The 21437-nt window shown below is 38.5% G+C and overlaps 1 protein-coding gene across 1 annotated transcript; it reads left to right on the forward strand.

Moving 5' to 3' along the window:
- The first annotated feature begins 615 nt into the window (after positions 1–615).
- LOC145985936 (inactive hydroxysteroid dehydrogenase-like protein 1) lies at positions 616–14053 on the forward strand. Its single transcript, XM_083120075.1, has 6 exons — positions 616–813; positions 2519–2641; positions 3321–3431; positions 5644–5864; positions 7184–7411; positions 13874–14053. The coding sequence occupies exons 1-6, from the start codon at positions 633–635 to the stop codon at positions 13958–13960; spliced, it is 951 nt and encodes a 316-aa protein (XP_082976201.1). The 5' UTR covers positions 616–632; the 3' UTR covers positions 13961–14053.
- Positions 14054–21437: the final 7384 nt, after the last annotated feature.

A 21437-nucleotide genomic window follows, 5' to 3' on the forward strand; every position in this document is an offset into this window, starting at 1 on the left:
GTGTCACTATTGCCAATACAATAAAGAATTTTGCCCGTTACAGTATTTAAAGAACATATGCCTAAATACACTATTTCTACAGTACAAAGTATGCGGGAAACAATTTCATCAGTGGTTGACTGCCTTTTCTTTGGGAAGTTTTCTTGTTGACTTCTAGCCACATTTAAAACCTTGCATTTTTTTTGCCTGTCCGGATTAAGCGAAGTCCGGCTTATCCGGGTCCGGATTAACAAAGTTTTACTGTATATGTTTTCATTCAAAAATGGCTGGTAAACGCACACAATATTTTCTTCAAATTAGCCCTTCCAGCACTTCGTAAACCTCCAGGACATCATTACATGAACTTTCGCATGGGAATCTAAGTTCTCACAATTATATCGTTTTCAAGGCTTCTCTTTTTTTTTCCCTTCCAAATTCTCACGATACTGAGCTGTTAACATGCAGTTCCTGAGTGCACACGAATCACAGTTCCCTCTTTAGGATTCCCCTTTCCTTCCTTTCACGCGCAAGAGAAAGACGTAATCAAACATTTTTTTTAAAGGTGAACGTATCTCCAGTGGCTGGGAAGGTCACCTGGTAAGTTCGTGTACTTTCCAGTCTCCTTGGGGTCTATGCACAGTGCACAGCTCGTAATGACGGGGTACCTGTCTGACTCCCAACGCGACATTCAGCGAATCGTCACGATTCTGGGATCTGCAGCTCTGGTTGGGATCTTGCTGTGTGCTCTGTGGTGGGTTATTTCAGGAGTCAGAACTTACATACTCTCGCCTTTCTTGCAACCTGACCTCAGGAAGACGTTCGGGACTTGGGCAGGTTAGTCACATACCAGAGAGAGAATTTGATGGGAGTCTTTTGTGTGTGTGTGTGTGTGCGTGTGAGTGAGTGAGTGAGTGAGCGAGTGAGTGAGAGAGAGAGAGAGAGAGAGAGAGAGAGAGAGAGAGAGAGAGAGAGAGAGAGAGAGAGAGAGAGAGAGCACCGTAAACACCGATATATTGTTCACAGCATGAACCAATGTGAAACATTAGTTCACTGAGGCTTTGTTCTACTACTACTGGTTCTTAAAGAAACGCCATATCCATGCTGTACGCGGTACAAATTCAGTTACCACCGAGGTTCCGGGTTCGATACCCGGTGGAGGCACATAGTGGTTCGGATTCCACTTTAAACTGTAGGTCCAGTCCCAATTAGCCTTACTGTGCATACAGGGGATTTAAAATACTAACTCAAATCAGTTACCACAGACATTATTTTTTCTGTCGGAAAACGACAAAAGTCTTAGCACATGATGGACACACTGTGTAAATAATCAGAGTGAATATTCCTGGACAAAAAACTTACGAATCTCCTTTTGATGCATAATATATACTCTGTCCCAGGAATCTTTGGAGCAAGAGAAAGAGAACATATCCTCTGCGCAAGTAGTGGCTCGAGAGGGCTCGACCAACGAACGAGCTAGAGGGAAGGAAATTGCATGTAGGGAGCAACGCGACTGCAGCTAACAGCCGTTTGCAGCAACGCTCACTGCTTCACGTTGCCCCACAGACTCTTAGCACATACTGTCGGATATGTGTGGAAGGTGATACATGCAGGATATAAGGAAGAAGGGTGCTTGCTCTCTCTCTCTCTCTCTCTCTCTCTCTCTCTCTCTCTCTCTCTCTCTCTCGCTCGCTCGCCAATTCCCCTTTTGTAAAACGTGTTGACACGCTGAAATTGTATTTCACAATGAAAACGACGCTACTTAAATATGCAAATGAAGAAGTTCTCTCGGGTTTAAGTATCTACGTCAGTTCCGAAGAACATAAAGAATTTTCGAGAACTGTTGAGTGCTATTTCAATCTCTGTAAGCCCTAAAGAACACACAGAAGCGAACAGCCATCATGAAACGGCTACCACATCACGGATAACCAGGAAACTTCAATACACACTTATGTCACTGAACATCTTATTTATTTGACGGGGGTGTAAGGGGTTAACCTTCTACGTGCAATATCCAATTGTCAGGCTCACTTCTACTGTACGTAGTACACCCTGGACCGCATTTTGCAGACTAAAGAGGCTCTGGTGTATGTTCCTACGGAGAGTATAATCTTCGTAGGGCTGTGTGTGTGTTGTCCTGTGTTTTGTCCTTGTTTGTGCTGAGTGCCCCTTTCCCGTGTTAACGGGGTGTTAACAAGGCGTTGTGACAAAGACAAGAGACGTGAAGTGAAGAAAATAATGTGAAAGAATCATCAATGTAGTCTCCTTTGCAAAATGAACTATAGTTATTTCTTTGGAATGATCAAGAACTGGAAGGCAACATTAATGAGACACCCCTTACCGTGAATTCAGACCAAGACGAGAAACTACGCAACTTACCTTTATGTTTTGATGTATTTCTATACTGAATACCGATTTCAATTGATTGCTTTGGAACATACTATTCTTAGATAAAGATCCTACCATGTTGTGATTAAAGTAACTTTGTTCTTAAAGTAACGCAAGTGCATGACTAATGCTGTCTTTATAAATTAACTTTCAGTTGTAACAGGTTGCACAGATGGCGTTGGGAAGGCTTACTCTCAGCAGCTGGCCAAGAGAGGCGTCAACATTGTCCTCATCAGCAGAAACCCAGAGAAGTTGAAGAAGACAGCGAAGGAAATAGGTAAGTCCACATTTTATAAATTTCTCTCCAGACCAGTATAGGGACAAACTAGAAAGATTCACTGTTTAGTATTTTTTTTAAATATATATTTTGTGAAGAGATTGGTTTGTTCCCAATGTAATTATTATGCGTTGTCCTGAAATTAATTGTTTAAATAAATGCAGCGTAACCAAGCTTTGCTTTAGTCCGCAACATATCTTCAACTTGTAATACTTGTTTTTAAGATTCTAGTTAAAGTTTTTCCTCCAGCAATACAATCTAATAGCAGGTGGAGGCACGTACTTTATGCACAGCTTTGCTTTCAAATGCGATTGCTTTTCTGTGTTACATTGTTTACAAGTCTTGTCGTTACTATGGCGATTTTTTTACTGTTTTTCTAGCATTGTAGGTATTCAAATGAAGGGGGAGGAAAAAACAACAGCTAAGTCAATTTTCTGTTGTAAGCGACGTAGTGTTATCATCTCCGGCCATTTAGATGTTGTGCTTAATTTTACAGCATGCTTTATTTATTTTCATACACTTGACACTTCCATATGTTTTACGCCTTTTCGTTTACATATCCAATATCGTATTGCGAATAAAAGTTCATTTCTCTGTAGTTTGACGAGCATTGACTTACCTGTTTTTTCTCCCTCACCTTTCAAATGATAATTGTAGTAATATATTTTCTTTTATGCAGAAACATCATACAATGTTCAGACGAAGATAATCGTTGCGGACTTCAGTCACGGTCCAAATATTTACCCGAAGATAGAGGAGGAATTGAAGGATGTCCAGGTTGGGATCCTGGGTAAGAGGTATTTTAAGCAATCACTCTAGTTCTAGACGCGAGGATTAAAAAAACCACCACGTCAAGGAATGCGAGTACAAGAGAAATGCTTATTGAAGATTAGGCACACACACTCCTCTACGCTTTGAGGAACCAGGCAACGTCGAAGTCTACTGTGTTTCAAAGGCAACAGATCCCGTTGCGGTAGCAGACGATTCCATGTAGGTAAATCAGAGATAGCGCAAAATCAGGCGAGGCAAGACCGGCTCGGTACCTCCGTGGCGGAGTGGTTAGCTCAGCGTTCTACGACGCCAGGGGTTCCGGCCGAGTGGGATACGGAAACGGGGAACAAGCTTCACGCTGTTAAGCCCACCATAGGTGCTTGGCGTTCCTCGTCCCGCCCCTCTCGGCGAGAAGAAGTTATTCTTACCCGCATGCGTCTAGGACACAGCCGTCTAACGCATAGTCACTTGTTACAGGGGCTGGACCCTCCGTTGTGTCGTGTTTGTAATGCTGTTCTAAGCATTCGACACATTCTCGTTGAATGTGTCGATCTTGCTTACCTCCGGCAGACTTTTAACCTTTCCGGCTGTTTGTCATCCCTCTTGGTTTGTTTCTTCTGACTTTTTAATGTGTTGTGTTTGTCTCGTGCAGGTCTTTTTACAATCTTGCACTTTTAGTTTTTTCCCAAGGGGCTATTTACACCCCTTTTTTAGGTTTCAGTCAGAATTTTAGATAAGGGGATCTTTCCCCGTATACAAAGAAGGGTGCAAAATGGCCATAAGTGCCGACGCACCCAGTAATTTTAAATCAATCCATCAATCAAGCCAGGGGTTCCGGGTTCGAGTCCCAGGTAAGGCATGGGTATTTGTATTAGTCCAAAAGAGAAAAACTGAGAAATGAAAAATTGAGAAATAAATGAAAAAGGGGGGATACTACCGCTTAGGGGTATTACTTTTGTGTAGTAAAAATAAATAAAAATAAAAATAATAAAAAATAAAAGTGCTAGAGCAATGGCACGGTATGCCAGAGACCCGGGTTCGAGTCCTGGTCGAGCCTGCAGTTTTTGCTGAAAAAATTCTATAAAGACAGATGCTGTCTACCCAAGCTTCTCCTTCCCACGTGTATTTTTATAACTTACATAACTGCTATATTACAATTCTTGGAATGTGAAAAACACAGTGTGTAACACTAAAGCTACTCGGTGGAGCAACAACATTTTGAGGGTAAGGCCCTGACAAGGGGCTTCCATTGGGTGACATGTGGTCAGCGCATCGAGTCCCGTCGTTGCTGTTATCTGGCTTTTGACACCAGACTAAGCTACTCCTTCAAGTGGCTCTCCAATTGCCCTCATGGTGATGAGTCACCACTGTAATTATGGAGCTCCCACAGGTGATTGAACACGGAACCGCTCGCAGTGAAGGTGAGAGAGTTAACCATTCGGCTATGTATTGCAGTTTTTCATGTAGGTGAGACAGAGAAAATGCCTTTATCAGTTACTCACTGCAAGTCACCCTTGTCACCCTACTTCCCCCTGTCTTCATATCGCAATGCAGTGATTTTCCCATACACCCCTGGCACATTTACCCAACACAAAACTCCTTACCGACAACTGCGGGTTATTTAATAATGCTGTACAGAAAATTAATAACAACAGGCGACATACAGGGTGTATCATAAATAATAGCGCAAACTGTCACAGTTGAAAGTACACGATAATAAAGCATAAAAGTCTCAGTAAACATGGGTCTGCAAACGAGGCGTTTTCGCGATAATTGCGAATGTGTGGTTACAAGTCGCCTCTGACTTCACTGTTTGTAAACGTCGTCCTAGTTGGTAAAATGCTAATAATACAGTAAGATAAGTCATTGGAGATTTCATTACTTTTATTGAACATTCTACTTACTTTAACAAACGTTACTATGTTACATGTTACAATTACTGTACACTCGTACCTGTTAAAGGAAGTGTCCAAAGTGTTGTCCGCGCAACGAGTAAAGCACTCGGTGTTTACACAATGCAATCAGTGACGGCTTCTAACCACACATTTGCAATTATCTCGAAAACGGCTCGTTTGCGGACCCATGTTTACTGACACTTTTTTTGCTTCTATTATCGTTTCAACTGTGTCCGCTTGCGCTATTACGTATTATACACCCTGTATTTTCATGCTCGTTTCTCTTTCAGCCGCCATTGTGACTGCTGTCACTGACGTCACACTCATTTCTTGCAGTTAACAACGTGGGGGTAGCACCCTACCGCCCGAAGTATGTATACGAAATGTTGCCGGAGGAGATTTGGAATGAGATCTTAGTGAACATCGGAGCAACGACAATGATGACCCGTCTACTTCTTCCAGGGATGAAGAGAAGAGGGAGGGGAGCCATTGTCAACATCTCTTCTCTCGCCGAGGAATTGTCTTTTCCACTCTTCAATATATATGCGGCTACCAAGGTAGGTCTATGCCAATGAATGCCTTCAACAAGGGTACACTAAGGAAGGGGTGCAACCCCTCTCAAATGCACGAGAGAAAAGAAGTTGAGGTAAAATTGTGGGAAGCTACATGAAATTTACGGGTATGTAAGTATCTCAGGAGGCACGAAGTTAATAATAAAATGTTCTATTGTGGAAGATAAATTGTGATTCGAAGACACACTGTAAAAGAGGTTAGTGTCAAAATGACACAGACAGATACAGTGGTGTCAGGAGTACCACACCATATTCTGGCCAACGATTAACTGTGGCGATAAAACTGTATTATTGCAAAACACCTCTGATGTTAAAAGTTGACGAAAATGTGGTGCAGACCCACTACCCGTGCTCTTTTGACACTTATTTTTCAGCGCACTGGCAAAAAAATATATTTTCTTTATGAATTAACTTTCATCGGCCCACCTGGTCTGTATTTTAACATTTACAAACAGTTATAAAGCAACTGACACACAGTTGTAATTAAAATAGTTGGTGGGAGGATAATATGTCTTAAAATTTTCTAAAAAGTATGAGGGCAAGCATGCATTAGTCAATACTGTAGACAGTTTCTTCCACTATATGCACCGACAGGGTAGGTGCATTAGGATTTTTAGGTTTTTTTTCTAGTGGCTCTCGTGTTCAACTGGTGTGTTACCAGAACAGATCTTGTCAGATAAGCATTTTGGAGCGTTGTTCTTAAAGACTTCGTGCGGCAAACCGAATGTTACTACAAATGTTTCTTTAAATTGGTAATAATTAGCCAGGATATATAATTTAATCATGAAGGTAGATAATCTAATTACGAAGGTAAGTGGTAATATCTCCGGATATTTTTGGAGTACGTGTTACAACTCTACCAAGAGGAGATAAACTCGGCAAAGTTGCGAACTGAAGTGGACAGTCATTTGCTTTTTCCTCTCGTATTATTTTGGTGCCTGCGTGCTTTGTGTTGCCACATTCTTTTTGCTCATGTGTCCATGAATGGAATATCGTGCTGTGTTATGCATGCAAGTAGAACAAACAATTTATTTATTTATCTACTTATTTATTCAACGAACAATGAGCTTTTGACAACGCAGAGACATAGTAACAATGCAAGCAGTTGAATGCATCACCAACTGCCCCATCAAAAGTGGACGCCATAGCCAGATAGTTTTTTCTCCTCGTGCTACAACTGTATGTTGTTTGGAATTTTTTTTGATATTTCGAAAGGAATAGCTGACAACATTTGTCACTTAAGATCTACATATTATCTACTGTTACTTCTATTTCTGAATAAGAAGATTTCTGTATCTCAACAGGCATACGTACGACACTTCACAGAAACCCTGCAATTCGAATGCCGGAACACCGGAATCGTGGTCCAGAGGCTTAGTCCGGGTATGTTGGCGACCAACATGACGAAGTACAGTCCGTTTGTGCAGAAAAGCTACGTAGGTTTCCCAGATGGCAAGAAATACGCCAGCAGCGCCGTCAACACTCTTGGGGTGACAGACAACACCCCTGGATACTGGATACATTCGATTATCGTAAGTAGCAAAATGTCCGTGTCAGGTTAGTTTCGTTATAAGCAGACCTTGGTCATCTAAAGTTCGACCGGCCACAGAATAAACTTCAGGAAACCCAGACTTTTCGCCTCCAGCTGTGGGAGTTTCAAAGGGGGGAAAACTGTGTTCCCACACGCCTGATTTTTGCCCAGTCGTACACATCTTTTCGTTTGCTACGGGAAGGCAATCATTATGCTTCGCCGTGCTTGGCATTCTTGAGGGTGCCACCTGTTTCGAAAATCGACTCGAAACGAACAATTTACCACGAGAAATGTATTAATTATTTATTTATTTATTAAACAAATGATGCCACAGAATATTGTTCCATTGAGGCATATATGCATTTTGTCCATTACATATATTTGTGCATAACATAGATTTTTTCACTAATTACTATACAGACGAACCCCGCTTTCCTTTCTCCACTGAGCCAGTAAGGCTCTTTTCAATGATTGAAGTGACAGACTGTTTACGTATATCAACGCTCGGATCATTTGCTACCAAAGTGACAGACTGTTTACGTATATCAACGCTCGGATCATTTGCTACCACTTTATTATAAGTTTTACACATTTTCCACATTGGACATATCTTTACAAAATTTGTTCTAGATTTTGGTGCATGAAACAACCCGGGTTTCGGTCTGGATCTCATTTCAGGTACACGATATTGTAATGCAGATAGTAACCCCATGGAGTCTATTTTGTTACTTAGAGTTTTATATAGCGTGCTCATCAAAGTAAGATTAAACCTTTCTGCAATTTCTTCAATGTTAAACTGCGATACAAGCTCAGAGTACGGAGTGAATTTAGGTTACGCTGTCTTCTTTGTACATTATGTACCTCAAGAATTTGGACTGAATCATTTCTATCATGGCCCAAAACCATGGTAACGGTTGAAGTTTTTGCGTGCGATGACGTGTGACCGGCCAAGTGAATGCATCACTTCAATGTGAAGTCACGTGAAATGACAAAACAACAGTGTTGCAGTATGCAGATATTAAACAGCAGAACAAGAACAATGTCTAGATGAGGATGTGTACTACAGGCTATGGAAAAGGAGATGCGATAACCACTAACGCCGTCAAACGGTTGGGCGGGAACTTTACGTCACATACCATGAAGAAGTAATAGGATATGAGCTGATTATGTCCTTTGCGATTAGTCCACTCAGAATTAGTTCACTTCATCAAATGATTTACTAAATCTCATCAATTTACATTTTCGAATTCATTATTTGAGGTTTTTTTTGGTTTAGGTACATCTTCACCGAAGAGAAAATTATGCTCATTTATTTGTTTTCCTTTACCCTCTATATCCAGGGTCAAGGAAGTCAGTAATAAGGTGTGTTATATACAGTGTACGTACAACTATAGATTGAATTGTATCTTCTCCAAATATGATGTATAAAGAAACAAACTGCCGGAGAACTAAGTGAGGTGAGTGTACAATTTTATATTAATATTATAGTGGAACCACAAGCAAAGAAACCTGCGCAGACTCGCGACTCCTGTGCACCATACTCCAGTGTGGAGGGGAGGGGGAGAGTAGAGCATGCTCTCTTATAGTCCGAGTTGAACGGAAGAGGAGGAATGTTCTTTTTCTTGTGGTCGCTCTTGTAAGTAAGGGGAACTGTGATTGGCCATTCATCTATTTTATCACTTCTTCATAATCTCAATTGACTAAAATGGCCGGAAGAGCAAAGTAAATTTATCAAATATAAATACAAACACGTAATAAATAACCAAAATGGAATGAAAAGTTAGCAGTTTGTATTTTTATTGCTTTATGTGAATATGTAGGGAAAAAGCGAGAGAGAATTGTACACCAATGGCAAAGAAATGGTAGGCGAAGTATTTAGCAGGATTATACTCCCTACATTCCTGCTCATAATAAGGAGTCGAAGGTATCTTGCTTAAGGATCTTTCTTCGATGTAAACCTAAAAGTTGACTTTTCAGATTACGTACATAATCTTCTGGGCAGAAATGCGCACTGCAGATTCTAGCATTAGCATGATTCACGTTAGCGTTTCCACACGAATCCAAAGCTCGGTGACCGAAGAATCCTTTTGAAAAACGTATATATTATGTTCAACGTACTTGGAAAATGTATCTTGTGCTGAACTAAAATAAATAATAATAACAAGTGGTGCGCGGTATCTCGGAAAGTCGGGACCGGGATAGGAAAGAAAAATTCCGTCCCGATCACGACTTCAGCAAATGACTTCCCTAAATTTCTGGATCCCGAGCAGTCAGGAAATACAGATTGGTCATTTTAAAACGGTATTAATTCTTGACGTTTTCTACATTGCAAGTGTCTGGAACTTATCGGAAATTGTTAGTTTGCATTCCAGAAATGCAAAGAAAATCACTTATGGTGAAAATGAGAATTTGAGATTTCCCGACTAGTCGAGAAATTGCGAATATTTCCCGTCCCGAATGTCGGGATTAAAAAAAAAAATCCCGTTCCGATCAAAAATATTCTGTCCCGCATAACAATAAGTACCTATCTATATTTATTTTCAATTTGTCTGAAGCCACAAAATGTAAATGGGTGGAAATCCTCATTTGTGTACTCGATTTCCTGTGTTCAGTTTCTGGCATGGTTTCCTATCTGCATAGTGCAACGCTAGCGCATAGATTTGTAATTCATTTCATGGATAAATTCACCTCTTACCGTCGTTTCGTCATTACGAGTAAACAACGGATTGGCCCAACCTATACTTCTAATAACCTTGTATTTACCCATACCACGGCAACTGGACCAAGCCGATTCGTTCTGCGCTTCACGTGACTCTCCCTGGTTTTCAACGGAAAAGAAAAAAGTAGAATTTTGAAGTTTATTCTTTCTCCGAACAGACTTTAAATTAGACGCTAATACTACCAAAGTAGACCCTGATGATAAAGAATTTAATGAAACAAGCGCTAAAACAACTAAAATAGGCAGTGATACTGCTAAAATAAGCGCTAATACTATTAAAATATCACTAATAATACGAAAAAAATGGTGCTAAAACTCCTAAAATAGGCGTTAATACTAATATAATGGCTCATAGTACAGAATAGACTAAAACCTCTAAAAATTGGCGCTAGAATTAAAATAAGACCTATATCTCCTAAAAATAGACTATGATATTCCAAAATTAACGCTGCCAATTTTTGAGTTATTAATATGTAATTTCATGCACTAAAGTGTAAATTACCAACCCTGAGACCTTTTGTAAACAAACCGTCTCACCGATTCGATGTATCACTGAACATGGAGATCTTTCCGCACGCATAGAATTCGCCATGTTGAAAGTGGCACTACATCCATGTTGTTCACATGATTATTTTTAGAAAATAACCAATGTTATAAAATATCATTATGTGCACAAATCTCTAAGCTCATTGAAAGTTACAATGCATATTCCTACAAAATGTTCACACTTATCTTGCCTTGCCATGTCACCAAGTTATTTTACGAAGTGCACTATATTTGGAGGAACAAAAATCGTTATTAGGATGCTTGTCAAAGTTTCCAACCGCAATAAATTTACGAACTTTCTTTGTCTTGTTTTGATCATCATCATCAATATATTTATTGGACTTACAGCATTGCATATGGCTGCTTATGCCCATTATATATTTTGTTTACATAAGATACAATTTACATAAAATCTACAAACAAATTTCAAATACACCCCTATCTATATCAAACCTTAGAAATATACATTACCATGTTATATCATTTTGTCATGCAAGAAAGAAGCCAAATTTATGGGAAATGATTACTGGTGCAAAGAGTTAACCATAAAGATGAAGCAATAAGTAGAAAAGAAAGAACATTGGGTTTAAAGTGAGATGTCATTTGCGGCAGCTTATCGCATACTACAAATTGGCCGTTGTTTTACCTTACGTAATGAATCCTGTAACAACGCTGGATTTTCGTGTGGATTATTTTACTTCTACGAGTTTGCAATGCTTTCTGCATACACGTGGCTTTGTACAGGGTTGGTGATTTGAACTTTAGTCAATTTAGTTGTACTAGTTCAATTTAAGGACTTGTTCACTCAACTAAAAAATACTATTTAGTAGTATACTAAAAGGAGATAATGAATAAAAACACACGAAACGTTCTTGAGCTTCCGAGATAATTTTCGTAGAATTATGAATTGTGTGTTACAACAAACATTAGGGTAGTATTTTAAGAATATTGTTAACAAAACATTATTAGTTTTTGCCAGTTTATTTTGAATGGGATCTTAGTCTGTAAAAACAAACATGAAACTTGCCAATATTTTTACAGAAAAATATTAAAATATGTTTTTTTTAAAGTAAATCCTTCGCCCTTGTTTCTTTCCTTAAGGTCTATATTTGCTGCCAACTAATGCTCATATTCATTAAATACTTAATTTGTTAGTCATATCAGTAATCGTTATAAGCAGAACTTTTAAGTGTACCAACTTGTATGGTGGCATTTAACGCATATATTGTTAATATTACTTTTCGCAAAACTGAATCAAATAGATTTTCATACAAAATTACCGAGGATTAGAAAAACTTTCTAATTTTGGTACAAAAAAAGGAGAAAAAAAAAAAAAGTTATGTGTCGCATCCTATTAACATGGAAGTCTCGCAGCGCCCCGGGGTCTGCAGGGGCCTTATCGCCGCTGCTTGTAAGTTCAACATCTAAGAAGCAGGTAGCGTCTAGATTTGTTAAAATATATGCATGTTAAGCCTAGAAGTACTTGAAAGATTTGAAATTGAATGTAATCAAATTAAAGTTATTCTTAAGATATGTACAGACATACAACCACCGAACAAAAATGTTGCCTATCGTCTCAAGTTGAGACCAATTCAAGTCTTCCAAATAAAAGGGGTCTACCAATCTGAACGTCAGAACATTGAAGGAGTGTTGTGGCAACACTGACTGAAATGACGAGATGGAACTGTGACATCTGTGTGCAGTAGTCTGTGGCAAGTTATCATGAAGAGATACAGAATGCAACAACGTATAGAAATTATTCGAATTTACTACCAAAATTCGTGTTCAGAGGAGGTCCGACATTACAAGAATCCAGAGTTTTATTTTTCTGCTCTCGGATTTGCTTTCCAAAAATACACTTTGCCATCCCGGTTGACCGCGTTTGAACAAATTCTATTAACGGAAGTATGTAGCTTGCTTTCCCCCAAAAATTAGAACATTTCGTCAAAAGCGACAGACATTTCGTGCATTGAGAAGAATTTATGGTCAACATAATTGACCGACAGAACAAACAAAACTGTAGGATTTGGGCAGATGAAAATCCGCAAGTGATTCTGGACGTACCCCTTTATCCTAAGAAAGTGACTGTATGGTGTGGTTTTTGGGCTAATGGCGCGATCGGGCCTTATTTTTTTGAGGACCAACATGGAAATCACATGACTGTCAATGGGGAGCGATACAGGAATATGGTGGTGCAGTGGTGCAGTTTTTGTGGCCTAAACTGGCAAATCTTAACATCATCAGGGCCTCCCCGATGGCGCAGTGGTAGCGTCGTTGCCTTGTAATCAAGGGGTCCCGGGTTCGATACCCGGTGGAGGCACAAGTGGTTCGGATCCCACTTTAAATTGTTGGTCCAGTCGCGATTAGCCTTTCTGTGCATAAAGTGGACTTAAAACAACAAATCAATCAATCAATCAATCAATCAAATCTTAACATCAACAATGTATTTTCCAACGGGACGGTGCAACTTGCCACACAGCTCGCCAAACAATGGAATTATTGCAGGAAAAGTTCCCCGGACGAGTTCTGTCCAGAAAGGGTAATGTGAACTGGCCACCAAGATCATGTGACCTAACCCTCCTGGATTATTTTCTATGGGGTTATGTCAAATCTAAGGTCTATAAGACTAAGCCACGCACAGTTCGTGACCTGAAACGGAACATTGAGGCTATACCGCTCAATATGTGTGCAGACGTGCTGGAAAATTGGACATTCAGAATCCATTCCACCCACCGAAGCAGAGGAGGACATTTGAACGACATATTGTTCAAAACATAATGCCATTGTTTGCTCTTCAAAATAAAAAAAAATATATATGCCATTATCACTTGTGGTTTTCATTCTATCTAATTTTAAAGATCTGACATTCAAATTGGTACACCCTATACAAAAACAACAAAAGAAAACCTAATGGTTGAAAGCCTAACCAAATTCAGCACGGTCTTCATACATTTAAAAGGAAAATGACAAGAACAAAATAGGAAGCGCAGAGGGGTATTTCGGTCAGCACCACCAATTTTAGTATAAGTAGCAATAATAATAATAACACAAATAATTATTAAATACATTTATATAAGTTACTTACTATATATTGCAATAAAACGAGCTGCTGGTTAATTCTCGGTGCGATAGACTTGCCCAAAGTGTAACTAATAGTGTAATATAACTATGCTTTTTACTTTCTTTATACACTAACAGCAAGTATTCTCCAAGCTGCTGCCCCAGCGAGTGATAATGCATGTAGCGTTATTTGTGCTCAACATGTACAGGATAGAGTCTGACTAAGTGATAGAAATACAGCCGTATCGGCTCAAAACTTTCTGAACTTTTTGCAAGTTGGAAACTTGTTAGTGTCTTCGTGTATCCTTTGCTCCTTCATATATACAGTGCGTTCATTTCGATCTGCAGCCGAGAGATCGGGAGAAACGTGGCGGGCGGCGCTGACGGAGATGCCGACATTTGAGGCCTGTAATGCCCGATTATTTTTGTGGACATCTTGCAAAACGAGCACTAACCTGTGTTATAACACGCAAAAGTTCTTCTGTAATTCTTCCAAGTTCCACCCTTATATACACAAATAAATACGCTTTAGAAATTATATTAAGAGCCACAGATAATACTCTGTAAAACATTTTAATCATAGTTTTGACCAGTAACGTCCTGCTTAAGTTTATATCCTTGAAAGAGTTTTGTGTCGATGGGGATCGTTTGGAGGTTTCGAATGTGCAACACTGTATCAAGATTACGCTGCAGACGAACCGTTAAAAGCTAGAGGTGTTCGTGAGCTTCCTTGCAATCCGAAATCTCCTAGCTCAAGTTTTTTGTTCCTTCGCGACTACAGAGCTGTGAATATAGTGGCAGGCAGATGTAAACCAAGAGCGTGTTAATTTCGTACTGTGCGTAAGAGTGTCATTCTTGGTTACTTGCCGTTACTTGTTTGTGTTATTGCAGTGTGTATGTGTGTTGTGTCAGTGAGACGATTGGAATGCCAGCCGCAAGGTTCACGTTAGAACAAAGATTTTTTATGTATGACACGTACGTGAAAACAGACTCGTGTCGAGAAGTGTGTAGGCAATTTGTACATAAATTCCCAGGCGTTTCACCTCCACACAGAGATACGGTTAGACATCTTGTCCTTAAATTACGAGAAACTGGATCGTTAAATTTTAAAACGCCTAAGCAAAAACGACGGATTCTAACTGAAGCAAAACTCGATGATATTGGTGCAGCTTTAGAACGTTCTCCAAACAAACCTCTACGCCGTGTTTCACAAGAGCTGGGCGTGTCAAAATCATCGGCACATTCAGCCAATAAGCTACTAAAATTAATACCGTACTCTTATAACACAGGTTAGTGCTTGTTTTGCAATATTTATATAAATGTCTGCATACGTCGATAAAAATAAGCGGGCATTACAGGCCGCAAATGTCGGCACCTCCGTCAGCGCCGCCCGCCACGTTTCTCCCGATCTCTCGGCTGCAGATCGAAATGGATGCACGGTATCACCATAAGGTTTTTTATAATATACTCGCAAAATGAGTAAGAACAATAACGAAACTATTGAATCTTAAGATGAACAAATGACTTCGATACAAGTAAAGAGCTGCAAGGAGGTATCGCCACATTTTCTACATATGTGCAAACTGTATAAACATGTAATAAAGAGAATGTTCATGTAATAATTAAGAATTAGTCATTTTTTAAGATAACCACTAATATTTGTAATCGGTACATTAAAAGGTGTCACCAAACGAAGTAATTGAGTTCTTGTGAACCTCGTGGGAAGGTTTTATTCCATTGTTGAATTCTACGAGCGACTATGATTTTATTTCCACAAATACACAATTAATGCTAATGTGGTATAAAATTATTATGAAAGTTAATGACTATTACAGGCATTAATAAAGATAATACTACATGTAGGTCGTGAAGTATTCCTTCCCACCACCCGATTTAAATCAATGTTATGTAAAAGCATTAACTGGATGTCAACATGCAAATAATGGGTTGCAATGGTGAGCAATAGAGTGGTTACGCTATGTACAGGGTTAGCCTAAAAGAAATAGACACTTTCAAAGTTTTACAGAAAGAAGAGTTTTAATAATTGGGCTGAAATACATGGTGTGAAGAGTACGTAATGAAGTTTACATTGGTAAGTTACAAGTGTTCTATGTGTGACCCTTTTGTAACACGACATATATCAATGCGATAGTCCAGTTGTCTCCAAACGCGACTTTTCCCCTTGTACAGACAACCAGTTTCCTCAAATATCTTGCTTCAATCGTAGATTGACTGTCTTTTGGGTGGTTGTTTACCATACCGTGTTCTAAAACTACGCTGCACGATAGCAACAGAATTTGTTTTAACAAATTCAATCACGCAGAAACCCTTCTCCACCTGGCTAGCGGCCATACTGCTAGACTTACGTTAAGGGTGCTCACGTGATGTTGACGTCACGAAGAAAAACGAAAAGCGGTGGTCGTAAACTTGAAGATTTTTTCTCTATACAACAGTCCTAAATGCTTTCTGATGTAACAAACAAATTTCAATTTATAAAGCGTTTAAACCGTCTATTTCTTTTAGTCTAACCCTGTATATATGTGTGTGTGTACGAATTGTTGAAGTCCACTTTATTAGGACTGGTTTAAAATAGATCCGAATCACACACAATATGTCTCAACAGTTACCGAACACGAGACTACTTCATTACAAGGCGACGATGTATTTGTATTAATTGCGACGTTCAGGATCAATAGACAAGCCACTCCACGTTTCTCAACGTGTCTTCCCCCGTGGCGGAGTGGTTAGTACATCGCTACGACACTAGGAGTCCCGGGTTCGAATCCCGGCCTGGGCATGGGTGTTTGTGAGTGTCCATTGATCAATTCCATCACGTCATCACTCATCCCCATCTTCGCAAATTAGCCAAAAGTGGCACAAAAGCGAAGTAATATAAAATCAATCAATCAATCAACGTGTCCTCCCAACCGCAGAGCTCGGCTATGGTCCTATTGTGACACTTCACTTGGAAAAGAGCATAAGTTCCTTGTTCCATGTGTTGAAACCACTGAACATATTCTTAACTCATCGCCAATATATTACCCAGTAACTTATATTTGCCACATGGATTTGTGTGCATGTATGTACTATGTATAGATTTGTTAACAACAGCATTCGTTCAAAATGACAACGGGCCATAAATTTGTTTTAACGCGATATAATACTTCATCTCAATTATTGTCATGGTCGGTGCCAGAGGGTGTAAGGGAATGATTTTCCGTAGAATAACAATAAATATGGAAGAAAGTTTCATATTGCACTGTGATAAAGTGATGCGTTTCCAATTTTGGTGGGAATTGTCATGTTTACATTGTAGCACACACCCAATACTTACGGTTCTTTAACTAAAATTTAAAAGTGACTTTTTACAGCAGTCATGAGACATTTCTCTCCTTTTCTTTGGATTGGCCTCGTACATAAATTACTAATGAAATCGCTTAAATTGTATTATCCTTTCTTTCTAAACATGTTATCGAGTCGTTTCATATTCTATATTTTTATTGTACGTATACCTATAGTATAATAAAATCGAACCCCGATTTTAAGTTCCCGGATGATACATTTCCCTCAAATTTTCCTGGTCGCAACGTAGGAAAATGCTATAGTTTTCTCCTGTATTCCACTGTTCTGCATTTACGTTTTTCCACCTTGGTACCATGAAAAACATAAAACAATCATGTTTCACTGCATATTCTGCAATATACTAGATATCTTTACATGCATTATTCCTTTACTAAAAAGCTGCTGTTACGCATTCGTCATAACAAGTGCAAAAACAAACACACTAGATTAAGTGTAATCCTATTACAACAATGGATTCACGAGAGACGTTCACTCGTGTGGGTTCCAGAGTGGACAACTATTTTCAGATGTGGTCAGATTAGGTGGTCATAATCTGCTCGCTCTTTGTCTGTGTGTGTGTGCGTGTGCCAAGTAGGCTACTGGGTGTGCATAAGTGTGGACAAAAACAATTACGGCCCCTCCCAGCTTGATGGCAACGCCTCTTTACTTCAAAACAATATTTTAAAATTGTAATAATGATTTTACAGGACATAAACAGTCATACAAAGAAATAATAACAATATAAGCTTGCTCTGAGGCACTATACATTCTGTACCGAAGAAAACAAATATTTAAATTGCTCTCCCCCCTAAGCCCCCCCCCCACACACACACTGAAATACACGTCGCACAGTAAGCTACGCACGACTGAATTCCGAATTCTAGCAGACTAGCACGGTCTATAATTGTTGTCATCCAACAATGTTTATATTGTCATTTCTGTCAGTTTCCTGCCATTATTTACGTTACACTGTGCAATTGAAAGTTGGTGATCTGTAATGCGAACCTACGGAAATCATTTGAAATATTGCTGTTGTTGCGTAATCATTTCGCATGGCTAACAAACCAAGGTCACGGAAGAAAGGTCTTCTCCCTGAAGTAGATTTCACGGTCAAACAGTACTCGTACGATAATCAAGCGTGGAATTTAACTTCAAGGACACCCTGTACAAATGTTTTTGGAACTTCTTGAAAGTTACAGTTTGAACAATATATAACACCATTATTAATTTTGTTTTCTGAACAATAACTATGAATTCATATATTGTCTGTCCACTGCAAGGACGAAACAATAACTATGAATTCATATATTGTCTGTCCACTGCAAGGACGAAGCTGATATAAACAAATACACGTAGTTGATTGATTTACTTTATTTAACGTCGTATTTCTGCCACTTTCGGCTACAGAGGATTCTACAGGCTGTGGATCCAGACGCCAGAGCCTCGTTAGTCTGCAAAATACAGTCCAGGGTGTACTATATGGAAGTGAGGGTTGGCTTTTGGATACCTTCAGCGAATGTCATCCCTTATACTGCACAAATACACGATGCTACATCACGCCTTGTTACAGTGTGTGCTTATTTTTTTTTTCAGTCATATCGTACTGCTGTTGATTTAGTTACATATCATCTCGTAGGCAAAGAAAAGCATAATAATTTGTGTTTGATACTTAGCAGGAAAATGTTGTAAAGACGATGCAATATATTTTTCTCAGCCTTTGAAGCAAGTCTTTCACACACACTTCAACGAAACATCCTAGTATTTATCTTTATCCAAATCTACTTACAGTTTGTTAAATTCAAAGAAAACTCGGACGTCACTATATATAATTTCAATATATTTTTTACTTATTGATCTACTGTCTTTTGTTTTTTCGTTGCTATGCTCAAAATATGTATAGAAATTTATACATCGTAATTTCACATTATCAATAATTAATTATACATCTTACTAATTCAACAACGTTTTGGAACATAACAAAATAGTAATTGATAACAACCTAAATATCATAATGCATGTTAAACCCAAAATTAAACAATAAATAATAAATGAAATAAATGAACATCTTTGGGTCAGTCACAATACGCACCCCTTCCGGGTGAAAATTTTCGACTTATTTAAGATCTGTAAATATCGAAAATTTTACATTTAGTTACAAACTTGTGAACATTGCATTTTTAAATTACAACATAAATTATATTTTTTTTCAAACAATATTAATTCAGTTCACTATGATCTCCGTGAATCAAACTTGACTGACATATTCTTCATTTTGTTTTAGTTGCATGCATTCAGTACATTAAACTAAATACAATATTCTTGAATATGCAAATATCCAACATTTTTCATTGTAGAAGTGTCCGTAGTTACCTTAACCTAATTACATTCAAGAATTATTTAGGCAAATTTAAGCAACTCTGTTTTCCTGTCGGCTGAACAATTAAACTTCTTTACATTAGACAAATTTTGCTTATTTACAGATTTCTTCCCATCTAGAGACATAAGTTCCACATAATTGTTCTTAACATTTTTAACTAAGTAAGGACCTAACCATAAATCCATAAATTTGTGAATTTTCTTATTAAGAAAGCTGCTCTTCTCGTGGTTTTTAACAAGAACAGTATCGTTGACTGCGATTGTGATACTCCTTCCATCCTCTTTCTTCGGTTTGGTTATAGCCTTTTTCTTCATTCTTGTTTTTGCCATTAGACATTTATTCTGCCATGTCACCTTCTACAGTTCAGATGGCCAATTAATTTGATGAAATACTGTATTCTTGACATTATCATGAAGAAACAATTCATTCGGCGTAAATCCTGTAACCTCAGATACCGAACTGTTTAAAAGTCCAATGATTACACTTAAGTGTTTAAACCACTGCTGATGATTATCCTTTGTGTATAGTCTTAGTAGCCTGATTATTTCCTTATTGTATCGCTCAATTGGGTTGGCGAAAGGTGAATACACTGATGTTGTAACATGTTTTATTCCATTCGATTCCACAAAACTCTTCCACTCAGCTGATCGAAATTGAGATCCATTGTCAGACAAAATTACTTTAGAAAGTGGATAGTGATAAAAATATTGCAGTTGGAACTTATTTATAATTTCCTTGGTTGTAGCTTTTCTCAAAGGGTAGGTCATTATAAATTTCGACATAACGTCCACTATTGTTATAATAAAGCTATAACCTTGTGATTTCGGTAAAGGTCCAATAAGGTCTATAGAAAGCATACTGTGAGGGGTTGTAGTATGTACATGCAAAATTTCTTTATCAATTTTTAAGACTGCCTGCTTAGTCTTTGCACATGTTAAGCAGTTTCTCAGATATTCCTTAATAGTATCTTTCATTTTTGGCCAATAAAAACAATCTTTGCATTTATTATGAACCTTAAAATATCCAAAATGTCCTTGCTTATCGTGAAGTCGATGTAAAATTTTAGGTACCAACTCCCTTGGAACTACCAGTTTCCACTTATCGTCTGGAAAGTGCTTCAGAAACAGAAGACCGTCATGGAATGTGTAAATCTCTTTGGATCCTTTCGAAGTATTGCCTTCCTTTAAATGCCATATAATTTCAGAACAGCATTGATCCAGTCTTTGACTCTCCTTCCAAAAGTCAACTGTGTCCTCATCAACAATATCTAGATTCAAATAATTAATGTATAATTCATTGATGAGAGGAACGCCTGTAGATAAATCAGGATACCTACTAAGAGTATCGGCAGCTTGGTTGCAAGTTCCAGGTATATGATGCACGGAATAATCAAATCCTTGTAGTTTTAAGGACCATCTGTTGAGTCTCTGATTTAATGACTTCGCAGACTCCAGCCATGATAATGATTTGTGATCAGTATACAAATGAACTTTGGTTCCAGCAACATATATATAAAATTTTTCAAAAGCAAAAAGAATTGCCAAACATTCGATCTCGTGCGTACTGTAAGTCACCTCATTACCGCGAAGAACTCTGCTTGCATATTGTATAATTTTGAGATCCTCTACTGAAGTGTCGTCATTTTGCCATAAAACCGCACCGATCCCCTTCTTCGAGCCATCTACATTTATGTTGAAAGGTTTTGAAAAATCAGGTTGTGCTAAACCCTCGGGAGATATAACTAACTCACGTAACTTCTCAAATGCCTTTGAATGCAATTCCTTCCACATCCAAGGAACATCAGATTTCAGAAGTTCATAAAGAGGCTGAGCAGTTTCTGCAAATTTATTTAGAAATTTTCGTCTCCAGTTGACCAAGCCAAGGAATTTACAAAGAGCTCTTTTGTTATTAGGTGTCGGAAAATTTATTATTGCAGAATTCTTGCTTGAATCAACTTTAATTTGGCTTCCAGAAACTATATGG

This window comes from Lepisma saccharinum, chromosome 3 (genome assembly GCF_977018435.1).
Source record: "Lepisma saccharinum chromosome 3, izLepSacc3.1, whole genome shotgun sequence".
Taxonomy (NCBI): domain Eukaryota; kingdom Metazoa; phylum Arthropoda; class Insecta; order Zygentoma; family Lepismatidae; genus Lepisma; species Lepisma saccharinum.